A 24,473-nucleotide genomic window follows, 5' to 3' on the forward strand; every position below is an offset into this window, starting at 1 on the left:
GACAGAGGGAAGGGGGGCCTTGATGGGTCTGGGGGTCTCCACAGAGGCTGTGAATGCGGGGAGCGGCGTAGATTTAGCTTTGGGGAGACCTGGAAATCAATGCTGGTCTCTCCATCTCCCCTGTTCTTGGAAATGGACCACCAGGCATGAGGTTTGGGGAGGCCACTGGCTGCTTCTCCAGGGTCTTCCTGTATCAGTCACAACCAGCACACGGAGGGATGCTGGCCAGACCTGGCTTCATCAGGGTGACACGCCCAGCTAACCTCATACCTCCCACTTCATCAACACTCCCCCATGTTGGGGAGGCAAGGCAGGGAAAGGTCCCCCATGGTGCAGCCGAGGAAGTGGAGGCGCAACACTGCACTGTGCCAGGTGCAGAGGAAGGGGGCTGGAAGGGCTTTGCCACGGTGTCCCCCAGGAGACCACCTTCTGGGGGCAGGTGACCTCTTGAGGGGTTCTGCGGAAGAAACCAGGTGGGAAGTTCCCAGAAGTCAGCAGAGGGGACTCGGTGGAGGTGGCAACGCACAGGGCGGGTGACAAAGTACACATCCCGTGGGGCAGCAGCGGGGGAGGGGACAGGGGCCCTGAAGGGGCGGCGGAAGGGGCTCAGAGGCGTGATCCTGCTGGCGGGGCGTTTAGGACCGTGTGTGGAGGCGGGACCCCGCGAGCGGTTTGAAGGAGGGAGTCGCGAGCATCCGAAGATCGGCGGAGACCGGCCGTTGGAAGTGGGCGGGGCCAGGGAGGACGGGGGGCGGGGCCAGGGAGCCGGGGGCGGGTTCGTGCCGTTCAGAGGCGGGGCGGGAGGGGACAGGGGCGGGGCTGGGGCGGGGCCGAGGCGGGGCCAGGTCGGGGCCGGGCCGGGGCGGGGCGAGCGGAGCCGGGGGCGCGCGGGCGGCGGCGGCGCGGAGGTTCGCTCGCCGGTGTTGGGCTTGGCGAGTGGCGGTGGCGGCGGCGACGGCGACGCGCACAGAGGCGGATTGTGGCTTCCCTGGTGCTCGTGGCGGGTTGCGCCGGGGCGGGGGCGGCGGGGCGCGCCGGGGGCCCCTGCGGGCGCGGCGCAGGCGATGAACCGGGGCCCGGCATGGCCTCCGCGCGGCCGCCGGGCCGGGCCTGCGCCTCGGCGTCCGCGCCCGCGGGGCTCCGGGCCGGGCCGCCCGCCCTCCCCGCCGCCCCCGAGCCCGCGGGCGGCGCCGAGGCCGAGGAGCGCTCGCTGCAGCACATGCTCCGTGCCATAGCGGAGGAGCGCGGCCGCCTTAGCCTGCGCCGCGAGGTCTGCGGCCTCGGTGAGTGGGGCCTGGGGGCGAGGTCGGGCCGGGGGAGGTGAGCGTCTCCGGGGCCGCCTCTGCGCGTCCGTGTCTCTGTGCGCCCCGCGCGTCTCTGTCTCTGCGCGGGTGTCGTGGTCTCTGGGTCTACCCGGGTGCCCTGTCTTCCCCCATGCGCCCCCCGCCCTGCGTCTGGGTCTGTCTCTGCTTTCTGTCGGACCAGCGCCCCGCACCCCTGTGCCCGGGTCTCATTCGGCGTTTCCCCCTGTCAGTCCGTCCGGGTGTCTCTCTCATCTCCCTCCTTCCTCTTCGTGCCTCTGCGGGTCTTCTTCCTTCTCCAGGAAGCCCGCCCCGGGCCTTCAGCACGGCGGCAGGGAGTGTGGGCGTGGGATCTGGGTACACCCGTAGCCCAGCGCTGCAGGGCCGGGCCCTCGTGGGCTCTGGGTGGACCTCCCTGCGAACGTGCCCTGGCCACTGTCTCCTGCTTCCCGAAGCCTTTGTCTTTCCGCACCCGCCGGCCCCTCTCATCCCTTAGCTGTATCCAAGGACCTGTTGGGCAGTGGCCCCCCGAACCCGCCCGCTTGGCTGAGGGGCAAGGCCTGTTGCCTCTCGGTGTGATTCTGGGCTTAAGTCATGGATCTGCTGGGGGGCGTGGGGTGGGGGTGCCTCGTATTGTTTGGAAGGGCCTGGGACTGCAGGTGTGGGTGGGGTCTCCCAGCCAGTGAGGTAATCCATTACTGATAGATCGTGCCCAGACTCAAGCCCAGGAGAAGCCCCCTCTTTTGTCGTCTCAGGTTCGTCATTTTCTCCATGGAAAAGACCCCTCCCTCCTCCGTGCTGGGAATGACTTCATACCACATTGTCAGCCACCCCCCACCCCACCCCCAGGCTAGGCTGGGGATTTCTGAGGGGGTGACAGCACTGCTGAGTAGGGAATGTCAGCCTTCCAGGTTCACCCCGTGGCCCCTTCATTCACCGTTGGGGAAACTGAGTCCCAGAGAACAAATGCATCCCCCTAAGGTCACACAGCCGCCGGGACATGGCAGTCCCAGGCATTCAGAGCCCCTCAGCAGGCCACACCCTGGAGGCTGGAGTGGGGAGAGGAAGTAAATTTGAATCCCTTTTGTAGGAGGCAGGCTTAGCATGAGAGGCTTCCCAGTGAGCAGGCCCCAGCCTAGCCTGCCTAGGGGGAGCTTTCCTTATGGAGGGGTGGGGGTGGGGGGTGCTTATGAAGTGAAACGGACAAGAAGAACTTCAATGGTTGACAAGGTTTCAGTGGTTTCTTTCTGAAAGGTGTCAAGATTTATGAGCAGAAATTGGAGCACGCTCATTAATTCATTCTGCAAACATTCATTGAGCACCTACTGTGTGCCACCCTGGCAGGCCCACCTGTCACCTGGCACCGAATATCTGAGCTGGGATGCGTCTGAGGGACCATCTGCTGCAGGCCACTTGGCCCTGTTTGCTCAGCAGCTGCAAGCAGTCCCTCCCCACTCCCCTGTCCACACACACCTACTGTCCTCTGACCACCTTTACTTGTGAGCACCTTCTCTCCTCTTGTAGACAGCCCCTCCCTCAAGGAGGCTGCAGGGCTATTCCCAGAACAGTGAACGGTGAAAATGGCACCTAGCATTTACTGAGTGCTTACTATGTGCCGGGTGCTTTCCTCATGCTGCAAATTTAATCCTGATACAATATTGACTTTGCCAGGGAGCAGTATTATCTCCATATCAGCGATGAAGAGTCTGAGGGCTCCTCTCCCGGCCTCCAGGCCTCCCACACGTGCGAGGTCTCCCTTCTTCCCCTACTGCTGAACTCAGTCCCTGCAGGGCTCTGAAGCACTGCACTTTACACCTGCTGTTTTCTCTGCGGGGAAAGCCGCCCCTACTCATGTGCCCCACAAGTTTTCCTTTAAGTCTCAGCTCCAGTGCTGCCTCCCCGGGAACCCTTTCCAACTCCCAGGCCACAGTCCTGTGCTGCCTGTGTTCTCTCTGTGCCAGGGACGTGTTTGTCGGGACAATCAGGACGACTGTGGCCTTGTCATGGTCTGTGTGCTGTCTTCCCAGTTAGCACGTGAGGCCCTCAAAGGCATTACCCAGTCTGATTCGTCTTGGTGCCCAGCATGGGGCACATACGGAGCAGGTGCCCAGTAAACACATAGTGAACAAGTGAGAAAATTATTATCTGGACTGGCAGATGAAGGGCGTGGAGGGCCACAGAGATGGGAATCTTAACTTCTTAGAAGGGCTCATTTTTGGCCAGGCACGGTGGCTCACGCCTGTAATCCCAACACTTTGGGAGGCCGAGGCGGGCGGATCATGAGGTCAGGAGTTCGAGACCAGCCTGGCTAACATGGTGAAACCCCACCTCTACTAAAAATACAACAACAAAAAAAATCAGCCTGGCATGGTGGCGGGCACCTATAGTCCCAGCTATTCAGGAGGCTGAGGCAGGAGAATGGCGTGAACCCAGGAGGCGGAGGTTGCAGTGAGCCGAGATCGCACCGCTGCACTCCAACCTGGGAGACAGAGTGAGACTGTTTCAAAAAAAAAAAAAAAAAAAAAAAAAGTCGTATTTTTCAGATGAGAGATTATCATGATGTTCAGTGAGGGATGAGCTTACTAGGAACTTGATGCCCAGAGTGGAGCAGAGCGCACCTCTCACCTCTCAGGTGTGAGTCCTGAGAGGAGCCAGAACACCAGCCCTGGAGCACTTCTGCGTCCTCGGAATCATCAACACGTGCAAGTTGTGGGGGTAGGGTTGTGTTTGATCATCTCCACTTCACGTCTCTGGGAGCCTGTTAGATGTATGAGTGAATTTAAATCTCCCAGGTTGTTGTTGTTGTTTAGCGAAAGCTTGGGTTATTCAGAATCCTGCCGTGTCCTCTGAGGTGGTTTTGAAGGTGTCAAGGGAGCCTCAGGTGGAGACGCTGGGCTTTGGTTGAGTGGTTGTCATTCTCGGAGTCAGTGTCTATGAGATGGGACAAAGCTCCTGGCCCTCCCCACTCAGGGATCATCGCTCAGCTCTCGTGATGAAAGGCACCTTGTAGATTCACACCTGGCTTTCAAGGCTTGTCTGTGGCAGCCTCTGCAGTAGAAGGGGACTTGAGCACTTGCTCTGTACTGAGAGGGGGCAGGAGTGTTGGGCCCTGATTCCTGCCTTGTGGGAGGGCACAGTCCATGGGGGAGACAGCCAGAAGCACAGGTCACTGTTAGCTGAAGTACAAACCCTGCTGGAAGCAGCCGGGGCTACGGCTGCCCGGAGCAAGATTTTGGTGTTGCATCCACAGGACACTGCTCGTGACTCCAGGTCACAGATAAGCCAGGTGATTCAGGACCCAGGTGTGCGATGCAGACGTTTGGACCGAAGGGGGACAAACCCTGCCACTTCCTCCTGGGCCCTGGACCTTCGCTGAAGCACGCAGGCCCCCTTTCAACAGGGGCAGCCCACCCGACAGTTGGTCAGGCGATGTGGACGCAACCTGGGCCCAAGACCCGGTGTGAGTCCTGAGGGGTGCCGTGAGCAGGTGGGGCCCACATCCGGCTGCTTGTCTCTGCGCCCTGCCTCAGCTGAGCATTTTTGGAGCAATTTGTGCCTGGCATTTGGGGCTAACCCCCTTTTAGGTGGCCTGGGGGATTCTCCCTGTGTCTGGAGTGCTGCAGAGAAGGGCGTTTTATGTTCATTCTTTCCTTTTGTCTTTGGAGTAATCCCATGGGATTACTCCAAAGTTTCTTCTGATGAGGGAACACAGGTTGGGGGGAAGTAATGTGCCCCCAGCTGCAAGGCTAGAGAGTGGCCGAATCTTGCTGAGCCCAAGCTCTTAATTGCTTGACCCTGCGCAGAGGTGAGGCCCACCTAGACCTGTGCTGAGGGTCTGGTGTTTCAGGTTGTGTGGCAGCCTGGCCACAGTGGATGGAGGCAGGGCCCCAGTGGAGCTGTGAGCTCTTAGCCAGAGGCCGCAGAGAATGGAACCACCAGCATGGCCCATGGGAGGGGTTTGTGGACAGCACAGTCTTCAAGCAGGGCTGAGGCTGGGTAGGCTTGTGTGGATGGAGGAGCAGAAGCTCACTTGGCTCTAAGCGGGGCTGTGGAAGTCGAGGCTGGAGTACTCCCTGGCTGAGAACTTGGTGTTTCCCAGCTCTGGCCTCAGAGAGCCCTGCAGGTGTGATTTGTGGAGCGGCTGCACGGGAGGGGCCACCAGTGCAGAGGATGCTGCGTGCCTGCCGCGAGCCGATGCCTGACACCTGCCGCGTTGCCTTCAGCCCCGCTCCTGGAGAGGTGGGTTCTGTCCTGACCTCATTTTGCAGGTGAGGAAGCTGAGCTTCAGAGCGGGGAGGGATGCACCCACAGCCACGTGGCTGGCAGGTGGCAGGCTGCCATTCCAGCTGAGGCCCGTCATGTGCAAATAGCCGTCCCGGAAGGGTTCGTGGAATGGGCCCGAGGAGTGAGGGAGACGGCCTTGCCTCTATGCTGAACACCTGCGTGTGCTGGGCCTGCGAGTGGGGAAGAGCGCTGTGCCCCCTTCACCTCCCCCAACCCCCATCACTTTGCTAGGCCAGGTGTAGCTGGGCATAAGTGATGGGGGCTGGGGGCCCTTTCGTGGGAGGTGCTGCTGGAAAGGAAGACTGTGAGCCCTGGCTAAGCACTCCAGCCCTCGGGCCTCAGTGTCCTCATCTGTAGACTGGAGACCACAAACTCTCTAGGGACTTGGGGATTGTATGAGAGAAGTGACGGGGTAAATGAGACATGGCAGGTACAGGCTCAGCACAAACCCCTGGCGTGGAGTCGGGCGCAGTCCAGGCTGCTGTTGTCATCCAGGATACAAAGCACCTGGCCCAGTGCCTGCACGTGGAATTAGGGTTGTATTTGCACCCTGACGCTCAGGCTGCTTTGAGTCAATGCGGAAGGTCTCCCTGGGCTCCTTGGGGCCCTCCAACCCCAAGACAGTCAGAGCTGGTTGTGGGCCAGCACAGTGGGGAGGAAGTGTGGCCGTGTGGCATGGCAGCAGAGCCTCTTTCGGTTCCTGGGCCTATTTTAAGGGTTGTGGGTTCCGGCCTCTAGCCGTTCCTGGGGTTGGAGCAGCCCGGGAGGCCCTCTCCTGAGGCTGAGACTCTGTGTCCTTTCGGGGGGAACCTGAGGACGCTGGACCTCACACTTTAAAGAGGCCGAGGACCACAGCTGCACGGACGTCTCTGCAGTGGCCGCATGGGCACCACCGGCCCGGGTGAGAATGCTGTGCTGCCCTGCTCTGGGCCTTGGGGAGTCATTCCCGCCCCTGGCTTCCAGCCTTCTGCAGAGAACTTCCGCGGCATGAGCCGTTCCCTCACTGTCCTGGGTCTCCTTGCCTCCTCAATCGAGCTGGGGAGGCTCGTATCGGCCGCACCACTAGGCTGCTGTAAAGAAGCCCTGAGCAGGAGACTTGTTAAACATCCTCAGATTTCCCAAATTTTTTTCTAATTAAAAAAGTTACATGCACGTTACAGAAACTGGAAAATAAGAGGAAACAATTATTCCTATTTCCAGTGACCGAGAGACACACTATTAACTTTGCAAAGTCCTGCCCGCTGGTCTTTCCAGAGGTTTTTAGAAGAGTACTTGATCCTCTATACAGGTTTCTTAATCACGCTTTTTCATTTAAAGTTCCTAAAACATTTCCCATGTTCTGACTCTAAACAGTAAATGACTGCTCCGGAGTTGGGTGGGCATGCCATGGTTTACTTTATTGGTCTCATGTGGTTGGAAGCATAGCCGGGATCCAGTTTTCACTGTTATAAATAACTTGCAGCAAAGCTTTTTCTACGTGCAAAGGTGTCTGTATTTGGATTATGTCTTTAAGCTGGCAACCTGGGAGGCCATTTCTTGGAGGCTGCTGTCTGACCCCCAAGGGCAGGGGCAGGACCACAGGTGGTAGATGGGTGTTTACAGGGCTTAAGGGGAACCCTTGAAGATAGCTTGTGGACTAGGAAGGAAGGTGAGCCACAGCAGGTGGTGATGGGTGTCTCTGCCGAGGGCATGCAAGGAGCTGAGAAAGGATCCAGCCTCCGACTAGACTTTGGGCCCATGCCTTGCCAGTCTGTGATCCTCCAACCTCGTCTTCTCCCCTGAGAGCTCTCCCCCTGGCGTTTCAGGCTTGTCTTCCCAGAGCAGGAAGCAGAGGTGCCCTCTTCCCCATCGGAGGACCGTGAGGCCTGGGAGCTGAGCCCCGAGCACAGGCCGGGCCAGCTCCCCAACTGCACCCACACACTCACTGACCTTCCACTCCTGGTCACCCCTCACTCCGGGCCGCCCCAGCTTGCCGGGGCCTCGGAGATAACAGAGACGTTTGCCCCTCAGGGTCAGTACACGTGCCTGGCTTGTGCCACGGCCCCTGCGTCTCAGAATTCAACCAGCCTCTCCCTGTCACTGCTACAGACAGGAGCTCTGCAAGCCCCAGTCCAGGCTCTCCCCGCTAGGGGTTCTGTGGGGGCTGGGGAAGCCCTGGTGCATAGCAGCAGCCCCAGCCCCGCTCTTCTGTCCTCTGGAGGCCCTTGTCCCTCTGGGCCTCCAATCCTTCCTGCACGCAATGCTGGGCTAGGCAGGGCCAAGCGGGATTTGTAAACAATACGTCATCTAATCTCATAACCCCCGTCAGGTGGGAGTTAGCCCGTGTCTTATAGGGAAGAAGCGGAGGCTCAGAGGGTTGGGTAGACCTTCCCTCGGTCATTTCCAGCAGCTTGGGTCTGGTGCACTCAGCTTCCTAAGAGGGCAGAGCTCGCTGCCCATCACCCAAACCCGGCTGTCCTGCCCACCCTCCCAGCGTCCTGAGAGCAGCCACCAGGTCCCCGGGTAAGTCAGAATCCGGTGAAGGTCCTGCCACCCAGGTGGGCACCAGGGCTGTTCTGCAGCTGACTTTGAAGCGTGTTTTGACTGGATGTGATTTCCCAGACGTCCCAGGTGATGTCTGCCTCTGGGCCCTTATGGCTGCGGCTCCTGTGCTAAGGGGACCTTTCCCATCCAGGCCTACCGACCCCTCAGAAGTGGGGCTGCATGCCCTGCGTGGCCCGTGCTGGGGAACTCGACCCAGCACCTGTGCTTACTTGTTCCACTTGAACCTCAGCCTCCACTCCTTGGAACACCCCGCCTGCCTCAGTCTACCCACTCTGTACCACACCGTGTCCAGAGCACAGAACCCTGGGGAACTTGTAAAACAAAATGCCCACTCCTTCCCCCGACCTGGGCATCCGAATGAAAGTCCTCCGGGGGATCCTGGAGCCTGTGGTGTAATTCATTCCGTGTCTGGCTGTGTCAGCCGGGGTTGGTGGCCACTGGGCTGTTTACCACCCCTGCCCCCATTTGATAGATGGGGCCGCCGAGGCTCAGAAGCAGGAGGGGACTGGCTGTGATGCCTTCCTCCACCCTCCTGACTTGGCCTGCTTCCAGCCACCTGTCCTTGGACCTGCCTAAGCCCCAACAGCACGAACCTTAATGTCGTCAACTTTGATACCTGGCAGGGGGTGGGTGGGAAAATAAATGCTCCACAGGGTCCCTTCCTCACCCCCAGAGACACCTGTGCCCATGAGTCAAAGCCGAACTCTGCACATCAGGGAGACGGAGGCTGAGGTCAAGTACAGAGCCCTGGCTCAGCCCCACCACATGGAGAGGCAGAGGGCCAGCCTCCCCTGGAGCTGGTCCCTGCCCGGCCCACTCTGCAGGATGGGCATCCTCCTGGGAGAAGATCTGACTCCGGGCTTCCTGTGCCTGATGAGCTCGATCCTCCCAAGGTAGGGGGGGCAGTTTGCTCCCAGTGTCCCAGTTTCGGCTCAGGCAGTAGAACGCCCTCTGGGTCACAGCCCGTCCTGGGGGAGCTGGGATGGAGAGAACGTCCCAGAATTCAACCAGCCTAGCCCTATCCCTGACACAGGTAGGGGAGACTCACAGTGGACCCTGACTGGCTCAAACAGGGTGACGAATCGGGAGGGCTGGCTGCCGGATCTCACCAGTGCTGCCTGTTGCCCCGTGGTGCAGGTGAGGAACGACAGGCAAAGTTCCCTCACTCCACGTGTCCGTTATCTTTAATGTAAAAATGCTTTGTATTGGGATGTCCTTTGAATCTTGAAAAATGCTTTTCACACTTGGAGCAACACTTATGGCAGAGAAAGAGAGAAGAGCAGAATACAAGTCCACATGTTATGAAGCGTGTGGATTATCCATGTAATTATGATAGAGAAGTGCTGCCCTGCACACCCTCGTGTGTCCTCAGAGCAGTGCTGAGCAGAAGGCAAGAGGGGTGTTGTCCTGTTTACAGAGGGGGGACCAAGCCTCAGAGTGATAGGCGGACCTGGGGTGAGGTGGCCCTGGACTCGGCTTCTGCCTTCTAGTTCTTTCTGAAACCTTGCTTCATAGGCAACAACAGCCAATCAAGACCCTTCTTACCTTCTCTGCAGTTTTTGCCCCGTCTGAGTGTACATTTTTATATATTCGTAGTCACCATTGTGTCATTCATGGAGGTCATATTTCTGGAGCCCTGAAAATGCAGTGCTGAATTAGGGTTGATCTGACTCCTAGGAGCTTGGCGCTCACTGGGGAGCGGGTGGTGGCAGGCTGGTGCGGGCTGATCGTTCGTGCCTCTGGTTTCCCGCCCCGCCTCTGTATCCTGCTCACACACATCACTGGGACCAGCCCAGACATCCCTCGGATCTCCAGGCCCCACTGCCAATGTAGGAGATGAAAAATGTCTTTCTTCCCACCTTAGGTTCAGGGCTGAGGTTCCTATAACAAAAGGCAGACAAGAGAAAAGTGTAATTTAGTATGAGTTTTACATGATACAGGAGCCTTCATAAGGAAATGAAGATCCAAAGAAATGGGCTCAACCTGTGTGTTTGCTTTCTTTTCTTTTCTTTTTTTTTTTCTTTTTTTTTTCTTTTGAGATGGAGTCTTGTTCTATTGCCCAGGCTGGAATGCAGTGGTGCAATCTCGGCTCACTGCAACCTCTGCCCATCCTGGGTTCAAGCAATTCTCCTGCCTCAGCTTCCTGAGCAGCTGGGATTATAGACGGCTACCACCATGCCTGGCTAATTTTTATGTATTTTTAGTAGAGACAGGGTTTCACCATGTTGGTCAGGCCGGTCTCAAACCCCTGACCTCAGGTGATCCACCTGCCTCAGTCTCCCAAAGTGCTGGGATTACAGGTATGAGACACTGCGCCCAGCCTCAGCCTGTTTATTTTCTGTGCTAGGTTTTATAAAGAAGTGGGTAATTATGGAGGGGTCTGATTGGATAAAGAAGTGTGATCTGGGCTGGGCGAGGTGGCTCACGCCTGTAATCCTAGCACTTTGGGAGGCCGAGGTGGGTGGATCACGAGGTGATCTAAAAATTAGCCGGGCGTGGTGGCAGGTGCCTGTAATCCCAGCTACTCGGGAGGCTAAGGCAGGAGAATCGCTTGAACCTGGAAGGCAGAGGTTGCAGTGAGCCGAGATGGCGCCACTGCACTCTAGCCTGGGCGACAAAGCAAGACACCATCTCAAAAAAAAAAAAAAGGCCGGGCGCGGTGGCTCAAGCCTGTAATCCCAGCACTTTGGGAGGCCGAGACGGGTGGATCACGAGGTCAGGAGATCAAGACCATCCTGGCTAACACGGTGAAACTCCGTCTCTACTAAAAAAATACAAAAAACTAGCCGGGCGAGGTGGCAGGCGCCTGTAGTCCCAGCTACTCGGGAGGCTGAGGCAGGAGAATGGCGTAAACTTGGGCGGCGGAGCTTGCAGTGAGCTGAGATCCGGCCACTGCACTCCAGCTTGGGCGACAGAGCGAGACTCCGTCTCAAAAAAAAAAAAAAAAAAAAAAAAAATGTGATACGGTGGTAATAAACTGGGGGCACTTAGCAAGGCCTGTTTGTTGAGATTCTTCTCTCAACTAATCCCTGTGTCTTCAGAGATGGGGAATGCTCTCTTCCTCCAGACAGAGAGAGGGTGCCTCTCACATGAGGGTCTTATGACCTGCTTCAGGGAGAAGGGCAGAGGGGGTGAGAGAGACCTTCCTGCTTCTATTTTCTCAAATGCCAGCGTGTTTTTTGGCGTAATGTGGCCTGAACCCTATCACCAACTGACCCTCGGACATTTGCTCCCACCTATGTGTGTCTCGGGCACCTCCAGCTCAGCCTGACCGAGACGGGACTCGCTGCCCGCCCCGTGTCTGCTCTCCCCGGCACGCCTCAGCCGCAGGCCAAGAGTCAGCCCTCCCTTGCCCCTCAGCCAGCTATGGCTGAGGTCCAGGCTGTGCCTGGGCTGTCTCCTCTCCCCACTTGCATCGTCCCGTATGTCCCCACGTGGCCGTTCCTGACTGTGTCACTGTCGCCCAGGCTGGAGTGCAGTGGCACCGTCTCGGCTCACTGCACCCTCCACCCCCTGGGTTCAAGTGATTCTCCTGCCTCAGCCTCCTGAGTAGCTGGGATTACAGGCGCACGCCACCACGCCTGGCTAACTTTTTGTATTTTTAGTAGAGACAGGGTTTTGCCATGTTGGCCAGGCTGGTCTTGAACTCCTGACCTCAGGTGATCCACCTGCCTCGGCCTCCCAAAGTGTTTGGATTACAGGCGTGAGCCACTGCACCCGGCCCATGTTCACACCTTTAAGAACCTCTTGATGTCTGGAGCCCTGGAAATGCAGTGCTAAACTAGGGTTGATCTGACTCCTGGGAGCCTGGCGCTCACTGGGGAGCGGGTGGTGGCAGGCTGGTGCAGGCTGATCGTTCGTGCCTCTGGTTTCCCGCCCCTGCCTCTGTATCCTGCTCACACACATCGCTGGGACCAGCCCAGACATCCCTTGGATCTCCAGGCCCCACTGCCAATGTAGGAGATGAAAAATGTCTTTCTTCCCACCTTAGGTTCAAGGCTGAGGTTCCTATAACAAAAGGCAGACAAGAGAAAAGTGTAATTTAGTATGAGTTTTACATGATACAGGAGCCTTCAAAAGGAAATGAAGATCCAAAGAAATGGACTCAACCTGTGTATTTTCTTTTTTTTTCTTTTTTTTTTTTTTGAGATGGAGTCTTGTTCTATTGCCCAGGCTGGAGTGCAGTGGTGCAATCTCAGCTCACTGCAACCTCTGCCTCCTGGGTTCAAGCGGTTCTCCTGCCTCAGCTTCCTATGTCTGCCAGGCATATAGTCCAAGACCCTTGGTGACCTGCCCCAGCTGACCCCCTGTGCCGCAGCCATAAGACGTTGGAGGGGGTTTCCCGAGGACCCCTCCACATGCTGCTTGGAATCACCCTCCTCACCCCGTTGTTGGCGGAGGGGGGTGGTCCTCAGCTCTCTTCTCTAGGGCCCTTCTGTGGCCTCCTCCTGACCCATTGGTGGAATCGGCCACCGCTCCGCTTGTTCTTGGTGGCACCTGTTGATTCCTGCCCCAGTGCTGTGACTCTACATAGCCCCCCGTGTGTGGCTCCTGTCCCTCTCCCACCTGAGCTCCCCTCCAGGGCTCCGGCTCTTCATCCCTTGCGCCAGCTCAGAGTAGATGGATGCCTGGGCGCAGGCCCCTGGGAGCGACGGGGAGCTGCCTAGGGGCGCGTGTGGTGGTGGGTGGGTGGAGAGGGATCTTTCGGGTGAAGAGGTGATCATTTGTTGGGGAACTGGTCCTTGAGCGAGGCATTGCCCACACAGGGCCCCCGCCTGAGCAGAGGCGGCAGGAAGAGGGCAACGAAGGTTCGCACAGTGATTTGCGGAGCCGCTTCAGGGAAGTCCCTGTAGCCCTCTGGGCTCCGTTCCCCGTTGCAGAGTAGGACTGCTTACTGCTCTGTCTCTACCTGGGGAGGGAGTGAGGGTCAGACCTACAGCCTCAGAGCATGTCATGGAGACTGCCTGTGACAGGTGGCAGAGCTGTGCCTCAGTTTCCTTTTATTACGTAGGGAGAAGAAGGTGGACCTGGTCACTGCTCACAGCCAAGGTCCTGGGACACATGTTCACTGGTCCACACTCTTAACCACTTGAAACCAAGCCACTTGTAAAAAGCACTGTGGACAGGCAGGACCAGCTGCTCAGGGAGGGGGACGCTGTGTGTGCTGGGGTTCGGGGACATCAGAAGTGAAGGAATTAAGACAAGCAAGAAGAATCACAGCCCACTCTGGCCCCACAAAATGGAAATCGGAACCCTGTCATCCCACAACCCTGTGAACTGTGACTTCACCCTTTGGGTCGTAGGTTTCCTCCCCCAAACCCCCAGCTCTGTCTGCAGGTCCCTCCTGCCGGCCCATGGACTGTCTCCATTGGCCGGTGCTGACCTGGGCCATCCCTGAGACCGCGCGCCTACCAGGGGTGTGGGGGTCTAGGATTCCAGATTTATCCTGACCCTGGGAGGAGGGAGCTGCCCCTGCACACAGTGGGAGCTCGTGAGCTGCTGCTCAGCTCCCAGGAGCGCTCTCCCTGCAGCAAACCCGGATGAATCAGCCCCAGCCGGAGCTGCTGCTGCTTTAGGGTGCAGGGATGAGGTCATCTCTGTCAGGCTGCGACAAGAAGGCACTGCGTCCGGGATCCTTCCCTGTAGTTCAGTGGGGCCCATTCTCTCCCAGGGACACTTGGAGCCAGAGCAAGGCGAGGCCTGAGAAGTTACTCAGGAAGTGGTCAGCCGGTTGCGTAGGAGGCGGTTTTCTGTGTCGGGCAGTCAGTGAGTTAGGAGCTTGGATAAGGCCCACGTGAGGATGATCTCACAGAAGACGGGAATTTGAATCTGGAGCCACTGTTTCGGCTTGATGATTGTGCTTAGGAGATATTGAAACTGGAAACAGCTGTGGGGTGCGGGGGCGGCAGGTGCAGTGGTCACAGGAGGTGGGGGGGATTGTGGAAATTGCTGCTTGGAGGAGGATAAAGGACGCTTTATGGGAGCCCCAATCCAGCGGGAGCCTCCACCCCATACAAGGCGCCTTAAGGTCAGGGTTTATTCTCCTTTGTCCCCCAGGACCTCACACAGTGCCTGGGGCAGAGCAGGCCGGTGGAACTGGATATGAAGCCCAGCTCCCACAAGCTTGCCAGGTACCCAGACTTAAAGACCTTGGTTTCCTTAACTGTAAAATTGCTATTAGGCGGTCACAGATGTGGCCTGGGGATTGTGAAAGCACTTTGAGTATTTCACAACGTCGTACAAGTCTAAGACGGGCCGATGAATAAAGTTCTGCCTGCCATCAGCTGGGGGTGAGTGGAGAGGCTGCCGCGTGTTCTCCGAGCGCACTGAGGACGGGGCTCGGCATGTCCTGTGCATGTCCTGTGTTTGTCATCATTCACTGGCTCCCTGTGGTGGATACTGCCCTGCACTGGGCCCCGGACGCCCTGCCAGCAGGGGGCTTTGTATGGGTGGGGAGGAGCCCTCGGGACAGGTAGTCAGGAACCAGTGTGACAAGTCTGCAGTGTGGAGCCGGGAGCATGGCTCTGCAGGCAGGTGGGACTGTGGTCTGGCCCTGACCCATGCCAGCGGAGCGACTGCAGACCAGGTGCTCAGGCCTTGAGTCCCAAGTTCCTCATCAGGTAAATGAAGGGAATTATTCTTACCTGTCAGGATCTTTGTGAAGATCAAGTGAGGCAACGGGGTCAGGTGCACGTGGCACAAGCAGCACTCGGGATGCCTTGCAAGGGCCCTATCTGGGTCAGGGAAGGCCGGTGCTGGGGTGGGGTGGTAAGGAAGGCACCCCTAGGGGGTGACTGTGGAGGTGGCCACTGAGCTGACTTGCACAGGCCAAGTTGGAATGGGCGCCGTGCCCGTGTCCTGTGCCCTGTGGTGTGGTCGAGACCTGCTGAGAGGGAGCAAGGCCTCCCGGGGGGATGCAGGGTGTTTGGTCAGGGAAGAAGAGCCGAGGATGACTGGAACATTGGGGACCACACGGCAGAGGGCGGGGGCTGCCTGGAGAGCCTGGCTTGCCTGGTAAGGGAGCCTGGACTTCTTCCAGAGGAAGATGTGGAACTAGGCAGGGGTTTTAGGCACGCACAGTGGAGAGCCCACGCTTCCCTTTGGTCAGAGGAGAGGACATGGCACTGCTCACGTGGGGACCCAGTGGTCCAGCTCTCCTCCTCCGAGTGCCTCGGGCAGCTGGGGCCTCCCTGGACGGTGCCTTTGTTTGCTGTGCCCCGAGGGAGGGAGGCCCTTAGCTAGAGAGGCTCTGGGAGAGGCTCTGCGAGGCACGAGTGGATGAAAGGCCTATTGAGGGGCCACAGAAGCCCATTCAGCCGGCCCTGGCTGCCTGAGTGCGGAGGCTTCCAGAGGGCCAAGGGCCGCCTGGACTCTCCCCAAAGAGGCCAGTTGACCCCCACCTTTGGACCGTGGCCAGGGCCAAGTGGAGTCTGTTGCTGAGCCCCATGTTCTCTGGAGAGGACCTTCTCCAGGCCCTTGACCCAGACAGTTCCGGGACAGGCACCCGGCATCTGCAGGCCGCCCCACGCAGAGATGCCTTCTCAGCCCCTCCCCACCAAACGCTTCAGGGGTCCCCAGCCCTCTGGGGATAACGCAGAACCGCTGACCCAGGGAAAAGGGCCCGGCCCCCGCAGCTCTGCTTCCCACTCCGCTTCCTCGGCCTCAGGGCCGCTCCACCATCCCGGGCTCCCTCGTCTTCCCTGCAGGGGAGTGTTGACTGCTCTCCACCTTTGCCTGCTTGATTCCTAGTTTTCCTGGAGTCCCCAGCCGACTGGAATTCCCTGTCCAGCCACCGCCTTCCCCTGCTGGCCCCTGCCACAGCTACCATCTCACTCCTCACTGTGTTACTTATGAATACGTCCTGCTTCCGCCGAAGCTCGCCGGGGCCGGGACCGCATGAGACCAGACTAACTGATGTGAGGACGAGTGGGTTCAAGCACCAGCTCCAAGCAGCCGTGGGAGCCAGGCAGTCTCTCCCTCCTGCCGCGTCCTCATTTGTAAAATAAAATCTGCTTCAGTTGTGAGATCAAGAGCGTCAGGCTCCAGTGTTTAGCACCGTGTCTGGCACCCAGGAAGCCCTTGGGTGTATTTGTAAACATGCCGCAGAATATTTGTAAAACAGGACAAAGTTATTCTGGCCTCACTTTTTATTTATTTCTTTATATTTTTGAGACGGAGTCTCGCTTTGTGGCCCAGGCTGGAGTGCAATGGCACGATCTCGGCTCATTGCAAGCTCCGCCTCCCAGATTCACGCCATTCTCCTGCCTCAGCCTCGCGAGTAGCTGGGACTACAGGCGCCCGTCACCACGCCCAGCTAATTTTTTTATATTTTTACTAGAGACGAGGTTTCATCGTGTTAGCCAGGATGGTCTTGATCTCCTGACCTCGTGATCCGCACGCCTCAGCCTCCCAAAGTGCTGGGATTACAGGCGTGAGCCACCGCGCCCGGCTCTGGCCTCACTTTTTTTTGTCTTTTGTTTTGTTTGCAGGATGAGGATCTGTGCACTGCACCACTCTTAACCCTGCACTGTGGGCATGTTCGTGTAATTCCTTCAGGCTTTCCTCCTAGGCATTTTTAAAAATAGTTTCCTTCATTTAAGTATTCAGGTATAATTTTATGTCCGGCTTTTTTCCTCCACCATGAGCGTTTTTCCAAGTAACTGCATTGTTAAAAAAAATTTTGTTTACTTTTTGAATAGGTAAACATGCTCAGGGTACAAAATACAAAGGTTATGAGAAGATTCTTAATGAAAATACTGAGTCTCTCTTCTCCTCTACAGTTTCTCTCCCCAGAGGCCATGAGGATACTAGTAATGATGTAATAATACTTTCCCACCCTGGGTGCTGGCTCGGTGGTGACCCTGGGTGCTTATCTGGTGCTGATCCTGGGTGCTGGCTCGGTGGTGACCCTGGATGCTTATCTGGTGCTGACCCTGGGTGCTTATGTGGGGCTGATCCTGGGTGCTGGCTCAGTGCTGACCCTGGGTGCTTATGTGGGGCTGATCCTGGGTGCTGGCTCAGTGCTGACCCTGGGTGCTTATGTGGGGCTGATCCTGGGTGCTGGCTCGGTGGTGACCCTGGATGCTTATCTGGTGCTGACCCTGGGTGCTTATGTGGGGCTGATCCTGGGTGCTGGCTCAGTGCTGACCCTGGGTGCTTATGTGGGGCTGATCCTGGGTGCTGGCTCGGTGGTGACCCTGGGTGCTTATCTGGTGCTGATCCTAGGTCCTGGCTCGGTGCCAGCACAATTTTAAAGGCTTCACGTGGATGGACTAACTTAAATTCTCAACAACCCAGGAGGTAGATACCATTGTTACTGCCATTTTACAAGTCAGGAAACAGGCACCAAGAGGTTTGGATTTGTCTGTCACATGACCAGAACCGCTGGAGCCAGGATGGACCCTGACAATCTGGCTTCCTCACCTCCCTTCTCTTCCGCAGGCTCCAGCAAGCATGGGAGTCATCTTAAACGATTGGCTTTAATAGGAAAAACCTCTAATATTGGTCTGCTCTCCATTTATCGCTTCATTTATCCTAGGGAATTTTCCTCTTTGGAACAGATAGAGTTGCTTCAATCTTTTTTAATTGCTGTGTAGTATTCTGTTCTGTGAATGTCTTATAGTTAGTTAATTTAGTTACTATCCCTATTGATAGGACAAGTCCAGTATTTTGCCAACAGTGCTGTAATACTTACAGAATTTTACGTAGGTGGTAGGTAGTGAGACCACAAGGAAAAATTCTCCTTGTGAGATCGCTGGGTCAGAGGTAAAATGCGTTTGTGATTTTGACCATCTGATATTTTTGGCAGTTTACGTCCCTACTGCAGGATATAAAGTCCCTGTTTCTCCACATCCTCTTTGACCTGAAGTGTTGTCAGGTATTTTGATCTTTGCAAATCTGATAGGTGGAAAATAGAATCTTGAGGCTTTAATTTACTCTCTAATTGTGTGAAGTTGAGTGTGTTTTTGTGTTCTAAAACCACTTATATTTCCTTCTGCTTTCCTTGCCGTTTTATTTTCTTATGCATTGTATACAATTTAGTATTTGTTAAGGAAATTGCCCTCGTTTAAGAGTTCCACCGGCTGGGTGCGGTGGCTCACGCCTGTAATCCCAGCACTTTGGGAGGCCGAGGCGGGTGGATCACCTGAGGTCAGGAGTTCGAGACCAGCCTCAACATGGAGAAACCCCCGTCTCTACTAAAAATGCAAAATTAGCCAGGTGTGGTGCTGCATGCCTGTAATTCCAGCTACTGAGAATTGCTTGAACCTGGGAGGTGGAGGTTGCGGTGAGCCGAGATCACGCCATTGCACTCCAGCCTGGGCAACAAGAGCGAAACTGCGTCTCAAAAAAAAAAAAAAAAAAAAAAAAGAGTTCCGTCTATGTTTCCAGTGTGGTATTTGTTTTTTGCTTTGTTTATGGTGGTAGTGGGGGTTGCTGGTTTTTTTCCTATAGAAATTTTTAATTTTTGGCCAAGCCCAGTGGCGCATGCTTGTAATTCCAGCACTGTGGGAGGCCAAGGCAAGCTGATTGCTTGAGCTCAGGAGTTTGAGACCAGCCTGGGCAACATAGTGAGACCTCATCTCTACAAAAAATACAAAAATTAGCCGGGTGTGGTGGCGTGTGCCAATAGTCCCAGCCACTCAGGAGGCTGAGGTGGGAGGATCACTTGAGCCTGGGGAGGTCAAGGTTGCAGTGATTGTGCCACTGCACTCCAGCCTAGGTGACAGAGTGAGACCCTGTCTCAAGAGACATTTTAAGTGTTTATGTAGTTTGATCATTCTTTTCCTTAATAGCTTTTATGTTCTCCTTAGAAAGGCTTCTCCCTCTCTGAGGGAATAAAAAATCCTCTCATGGTTTTTCTTTTTTATAGTTTTACTTTTAACATTAAAAGTTTTAATCTTTTTGGAATTTATTTTGGCTCGAGCAGGGACCCAACCTTATTCTTTTTCCTCAGCATACCATTTGTACCAAGACCAACTGTGGAAGAAGAATCTACATCCTATTGATTTGAAGTGCTGTCTTCATAAAAACTCTTGGCCAGGCGCAGTGGCTTATGCCTATAATCCCAGCACTTTGGGAGGCTGAGGCAGGCAGATCACCTGAGGTCAGGAGTTCGAGACCAGTCTGCTCACCATGGTGATACCCCGTCTCTACTAAAATAGAAAAATTAGCTGGGCATGGTTGCACATGCCTGTAATCCCAGCTACTCAGGAGGCTGAGACAGGAGAATCGCTTGAACCTGGGAGGCAAAGATTGTGAGCCAAGATCGTGCCACTGTACCCCAGCCCGGGCAACAAGAGTGAGACTCCATCTCAAAAAACTACAATAACAACAAACCCAAAAACTCAGTTATTGTGTGTTTGAGTTTTGTGTTTTTGCTTTCTTTTCTGTTCCATTGATCTGTCCAATCATGTACTGATACCACCTTGCTTTCATTAATCATTTAATTCATTTATTCAATTAGCAAATATTTATTATGTCCTATATGCCAGAAGCCATTCTGGAAACCGAGTGTATAGCATTGAACAAAATGATCAAAGAGTGAAAAATAATGGTATCTTCGTGGAGCTTAAGTTCTGGTAGGGCATCTGTGTGAAAACATACGTCGGCTTTGGTAGGGCCGGTGTTGGCAAACTATACCCCAAATCCGGACTGTTTCCTGTTTCTGTAAAGAAATTTTTGTTGGAACATAGCCACGTCCGTTTCTTTACGTATTGCCATGGCTGATTTTGTAGTTGAGACAGGACCCTGTGGTCTGCAAAGCTGAAGATATTTTCTCTCTGGACTTTCATGGAATTTGCCGACTCCTTTACTAGGGAAAGACTGAAAGTAAACAGAACAAATAGGCAAAATATATATTCGATACTGACAAGTGCTGTGGAGAAAAATCAAGCTGGAAGTGGGATAGGGCATATTGGGGATGGGATTTGCAACTTTAAATCAGTTGGTTTGGGAAGGCCTCTCTGAGAAGGAGGTGATATTTCAGTGAAGAGCCTGGGGGCAGGTCAGGAAATAAGCTTGGTGGAGGAACTTGAGCCGTGCAGTGATGAGAACTGATTTGTGTTCTAACAATGGGCAGGGTGGAATGCAGAGACCAGTGAGCAGGCAGTGATGGTGATATGGGCCGGGATGGTGACGCGTAGCACAGGGTGGAAGCAGTGTTTTGTGAGAAGTGGGGGGGCTGGGGGAGCTGGGCACAGTGGTTCACACCTATAATCCCAGCACTTAGGAAGGCCTAGGTGGGAGGATCGCTTGAGCCCAGGAGTTCAAGACCAGCCTGGGCAACATGGTGAAACTCTGCCTCTACAAAGAATACAAAACAGAACTGGGCGTGGTATTGCACGCCTGTAGTCCCAGCTACTTGGGAAAGTAAGGTGGGAGGATCGCTTGAGGCCGGGGGTGGAGGCTGCAGTGTGTCATGATCATAGCACTGTGCTCCAGCCTGGGCGACATAGACCCTGTCCCAAAATAAAATAATAAATATAAATCAGGAATGGGTGTTGAATTTGATTGAATGTTCTTCCAGCATCTATGGAGATAATCCTCTGTTATTTCTCTTTTGAGCTCTAAATATGAATATATTAATAGATTTTCTAATATTGGACTTTTTTTTTTTTTTTTGAGACCGAGTCTCACTCTGTCACCCAGACTGGAGTGGCCCGATCTTGATCACTGCAACCTTCGCCTCCTGGGTTCAAGCAATTCTCCTGCCTTAACATCCTGAGTAGCTGGGATTATAGGTACGTGCCACCACACCCGGCTAATTTTTTTGTATTTTTAGTAGAGACAGTTTCACCGTGTTTGCCAGGCTGGTCTCGAACTCCTGACCTCAGGTCATCTGCCCGCCTCGGCATCCCAAAGTGCTGGGATTACAATGTGAGCCACCGAGCTTGGCCTAAACCATTCCTTTTTTTTTTTTTTTTTTGAGACGGAGTCTCTGCCGCCCGGGCTGGAGTGCAGTGGCCGGATCTCAGCTCACTGCAAGCTCCGCCTCCCGGGTTCACGCCATTCTCCTGCCTCAGCCTCCCAAGTAGTTGGGACTACAGGCGCCCGCCACCTCGCCCGGCTAGTTTTTTGTATTTTTTTTTAGTAGAGACGGGGTTTCACTGTGTTAGCCAGGATGGTCTCGATCTCCTGACCTCGTGATCCGCCCGTCTCGGCCTCCCAAAGTGCTGGGATTACAGGCTTGAGCCACCGCGCCCGGCCTAAACCATTCTTTATTCCCAATTAAATCCTGCTTGGCTAATGGCATATATTTTTAAGAAGTTGCTGGATTCTTTTAAATGCTATATTTAAGATTTTTGTCTTGACATTCGTAAGTGAGATTAGCCTGTAATTTTCTGTGTATGTGGTCTTTGAAATCAATACTGTGCCTCCTTGTAAAAATGAGTTGGCATGTTTCTTAGGCTCTGAAGTTGGGTGAGTAGCCCTGAAGCTAGCTGTCTGTTTCCTGAAGATCTGATAGAATTGCTTTCCCAAAATCACTTCTTGGGCTGGGCGCAGTGGTTCATGCCTGCAATCCCAGCACTTTGGGAGGCCGAGGCAGGCGGATCACTTGAGCTCAGGCGCTAGAGACCAGCCTGGGCAACATGGTGAAACCTGTCTCTACCAAAAATACAAAAAGTAGCTGAGTGTCGTGGTGCATGTCTATGGTTCCAACTACTTAAGGAGGCTGAAACAGGAGGATGGCTTGAGCCGGGGAAATGGAGGTTGCAGTGAGCCAAGATCACGTGACAGCACTCCAGCCTGGGTAACATAGATTCCGTCTCAAAAAAAAAAAAAAAAACCTCTTGGCCTGCTGGGCTAATGTACTTTTTTTGGGAGTAGTTCTTGGACATTTTTCTTTATAAAACAGAACCATCATTTTTAATCGCTGTAAACTATTTTAATTAGGGCTTTACCATAACTTGCTTAACTTGTGTGGTTTAATGGCTTAATCCTTTTCTAAAAAAGGGTTGGGGTGGGTTTCAAGGAGTGCCTCCTAAAGTCGAACTCATGATTATTCCCAGGGTCTGGTTGGTGGGAAATATTCCAAGTTATCATAGTAACCAGAGTGGCAGTTGTCATTCATCGTTTCTAAGTGCGGGTTGCGCTGCTGAGCGCTGTGTAGGATCTCATTTGGTCTCCATGGTAACCGTAGGAGGCAGCTGTTCTAATTTTACTGATGAGGAAACGGAGGGTCGGAGAGGTTGTCACTTACCCACTTGGGCAGTGCATCACAAACGGGAATCAAGTCTGCTCTTGAACTCCAGTCTGACAAATCCTTCCCCCATCCCGTATAGTGATTGGACTCATGTGAAAGGCCTCAAAAGATAAAAGTTTCCCTTCTTTTTCCGTGTGCATCTGAAGAACCATCTCCGTGGAAAATAATTAAATCATGTTACATTGGCACTCGGCTGGGAAGTGGATCCCACAGCCCCCGTGCATGAAGCTCTTGTCCGAAGTTCTTCCAGGCATTCTTAGGCTATCCCAGGAAGACTTGGGGGTGCTTCAGGGCTCAGAGTGGCCCCTGTGAGCCCACTCCGCTGGGGACTTAGAAGTTGGGGGAGGGGGGAGGTTTGAAAGCCTGAGTTGCTTTCCTAGCTAGCTGTTCACCAGGTGACCCCTGGGTTCCCTCAGTTTCTGCATTTGCAACACAGCTGGGAGAATCCTTGTGCAGGGCCAGGGTAAGGATAAGGATGTGGGCTTATCCAGGAGAAGGATATGAGCTCTGTTGCAGGGGCTGGGTTCGAGTCTCAGTTCCTGAATATGCCTGATCTAGCCACTGGAGTCTCAAGTTTTGGCTGAAAATGAAAACTGAGGTTTGAAACTAAGCTGAGGTTGTCCCCACCTCATAAAGTTGCCCTGAGGATCTGAAAAGACAATGGGTGGAAGGGTTTTATAAACTGTAGGGTGGGCTGAGCGTGGTGGCTCACGCCTGTAATCCCAGCACTTTGGGAGGCTGAGGCAGGTGGATCACCTGAGGTCAGGAGTTTGAGACCAGCCTGGCCAACATGGTGAAACCCTCTCTCTACTAAAACAAAAAAATAAAATTAAAATAAAAAAAATTAGCTGGGTGTGATGGCGCATGCCTGTAATCCACCTACTCAGGAGGCGGAGGTGGGAGAATCACCTGAACCTGGGAGGCCGGGGTTGCAGTGAGCCGAGATCGTGCCATTGCACTCCAGCCCGAGCGACAAGAGCGAGACTCCATCTCAAAAATAAATGAATGAATAAATAAGTAAACAAACTGTAGGGTGCAGGGCACATGTGAGCTGTCATCACATTCCTCGCTCCTGAAACTAGCACTGTTGAGCTGTTGGTGCTGGCATGTCACCCGTCTGGTGTCGTGCAGAACTAGGAGAACTAGTGGCAACTCAGAGGTGGTGGACACTGCACTGGGGTGTGGATGGCCCAGGCTTAATGCTCACTTCCCACGCGCCCTCTTCCCTGCTCGTCCCTGGAGTCACTCTCCTGGAAAGGGCTCTGCCAGTTCTGGAATTGGAAGAAAGTGACTGACTTACAGAAGCAGGTCACTCGCTTGAGGCAGGGGAGGCAGCCGGATTGCCAGAACTCCCAGCAAATATCAGTTTTCCCGGTCCAGGCCATTGCCATTATTCACGGATCCACCTACTCACTGAAATGTATTTGTGACCCCAGTATCAGTACTCATGGTACTTTCAGGTTAATGACTGACATTCATGGAGTGCCGAAAAATTCCTTACCTGACGCACGTTTCCAGCTGAGGTCGGACAAGGCGATGCTGCATCTTCGTATGTCGGTCCTCACACTGCAAAGTAGTGTCCTTTTTGCGTCTAATTAGTGCCATGTCTTTTGCATTTTTTGTGCTTTTTGGCAGTGATTTAAAATGGCCCTGGGCTGAGGTGCTGTCTAATCCCAGGCACGAGATGGCTGTGATGTACTCTTTGGAGAAAATACACGTGTTAGAGAAGCTTCGTTCAACATTGATTGTTGCTGGGCGTGAGTTCAATGTTAGTGAATGAACTATATATTAAATATGGTGTCTTTTTTTTTTTTTTTTTTTTTTTTTTAAACGGAGTCTCATTCTATCTCCCGGGCTAGAGTGCAGTGGCGTGATTTTACCTCACTGCAACTTCCGCCTCCCAGGTTCAAGCGATTCTCCTGCCTTAGCCTCCCAAATAGCCGGGATTACGGCGCCCGCCACCACGCCTGGCTAATTTTTGTATTTGTAGTAGAGATGGGGTTTTGCGATTTTGGCCAAGCTGGTCTTTAACTCCTGACCTCAAGTAATCTGCCTGCCTTAGCCTTCCAAAGTGCTGGGATTACAGGCATGAGCCACCGCATCTGGCCTCAAATAAGGTGTCTTGAAAGAGAAACATACAT

At 54.5% G+C, this 24,473-nt stretch overlaps 1 protein-coding gene across 1 annotated transcript in view; it reads left to right on the forward strand.

Moving 5' to 3' along the window:
* The first annotated feature begins 1,054 nt into the window (after nucleotides 1–1,054).
* KIAA0930 (KIAA0930 ortholog) overlaps nucleotides 1,055–24,473 on the forward strand; it is a 45,051-nt gene continuing 21,632 nt past the window's right edge. Inside the window, exon 1 of the mRNA XM_050805916.1 lies at nucleotides 1,055–1,283. Coding sequence (XP_050661873.1) covers nucleotides 1,082–1,283 — 202 coding nt within the window. The 5' untranslated portion in view covers nucleotides 1,055–1,081. The remainder of the gene's footprint in view (nucleotides 1,284–24,473) is intronic.

Source organism: Macaca thibetana, chromosome 10 (assembly GCF_024542745.1).
Source record: "Macaca thibetana thibetana isolate TM-01 chromosome 10, ASM2454274v1, whole genome shotgun sequence".
NCBI lineage: Eukaryota > Metazoa > Chordata > Mammalia > Primates > Cercopithecidae > Macaca > Macaca thibetana.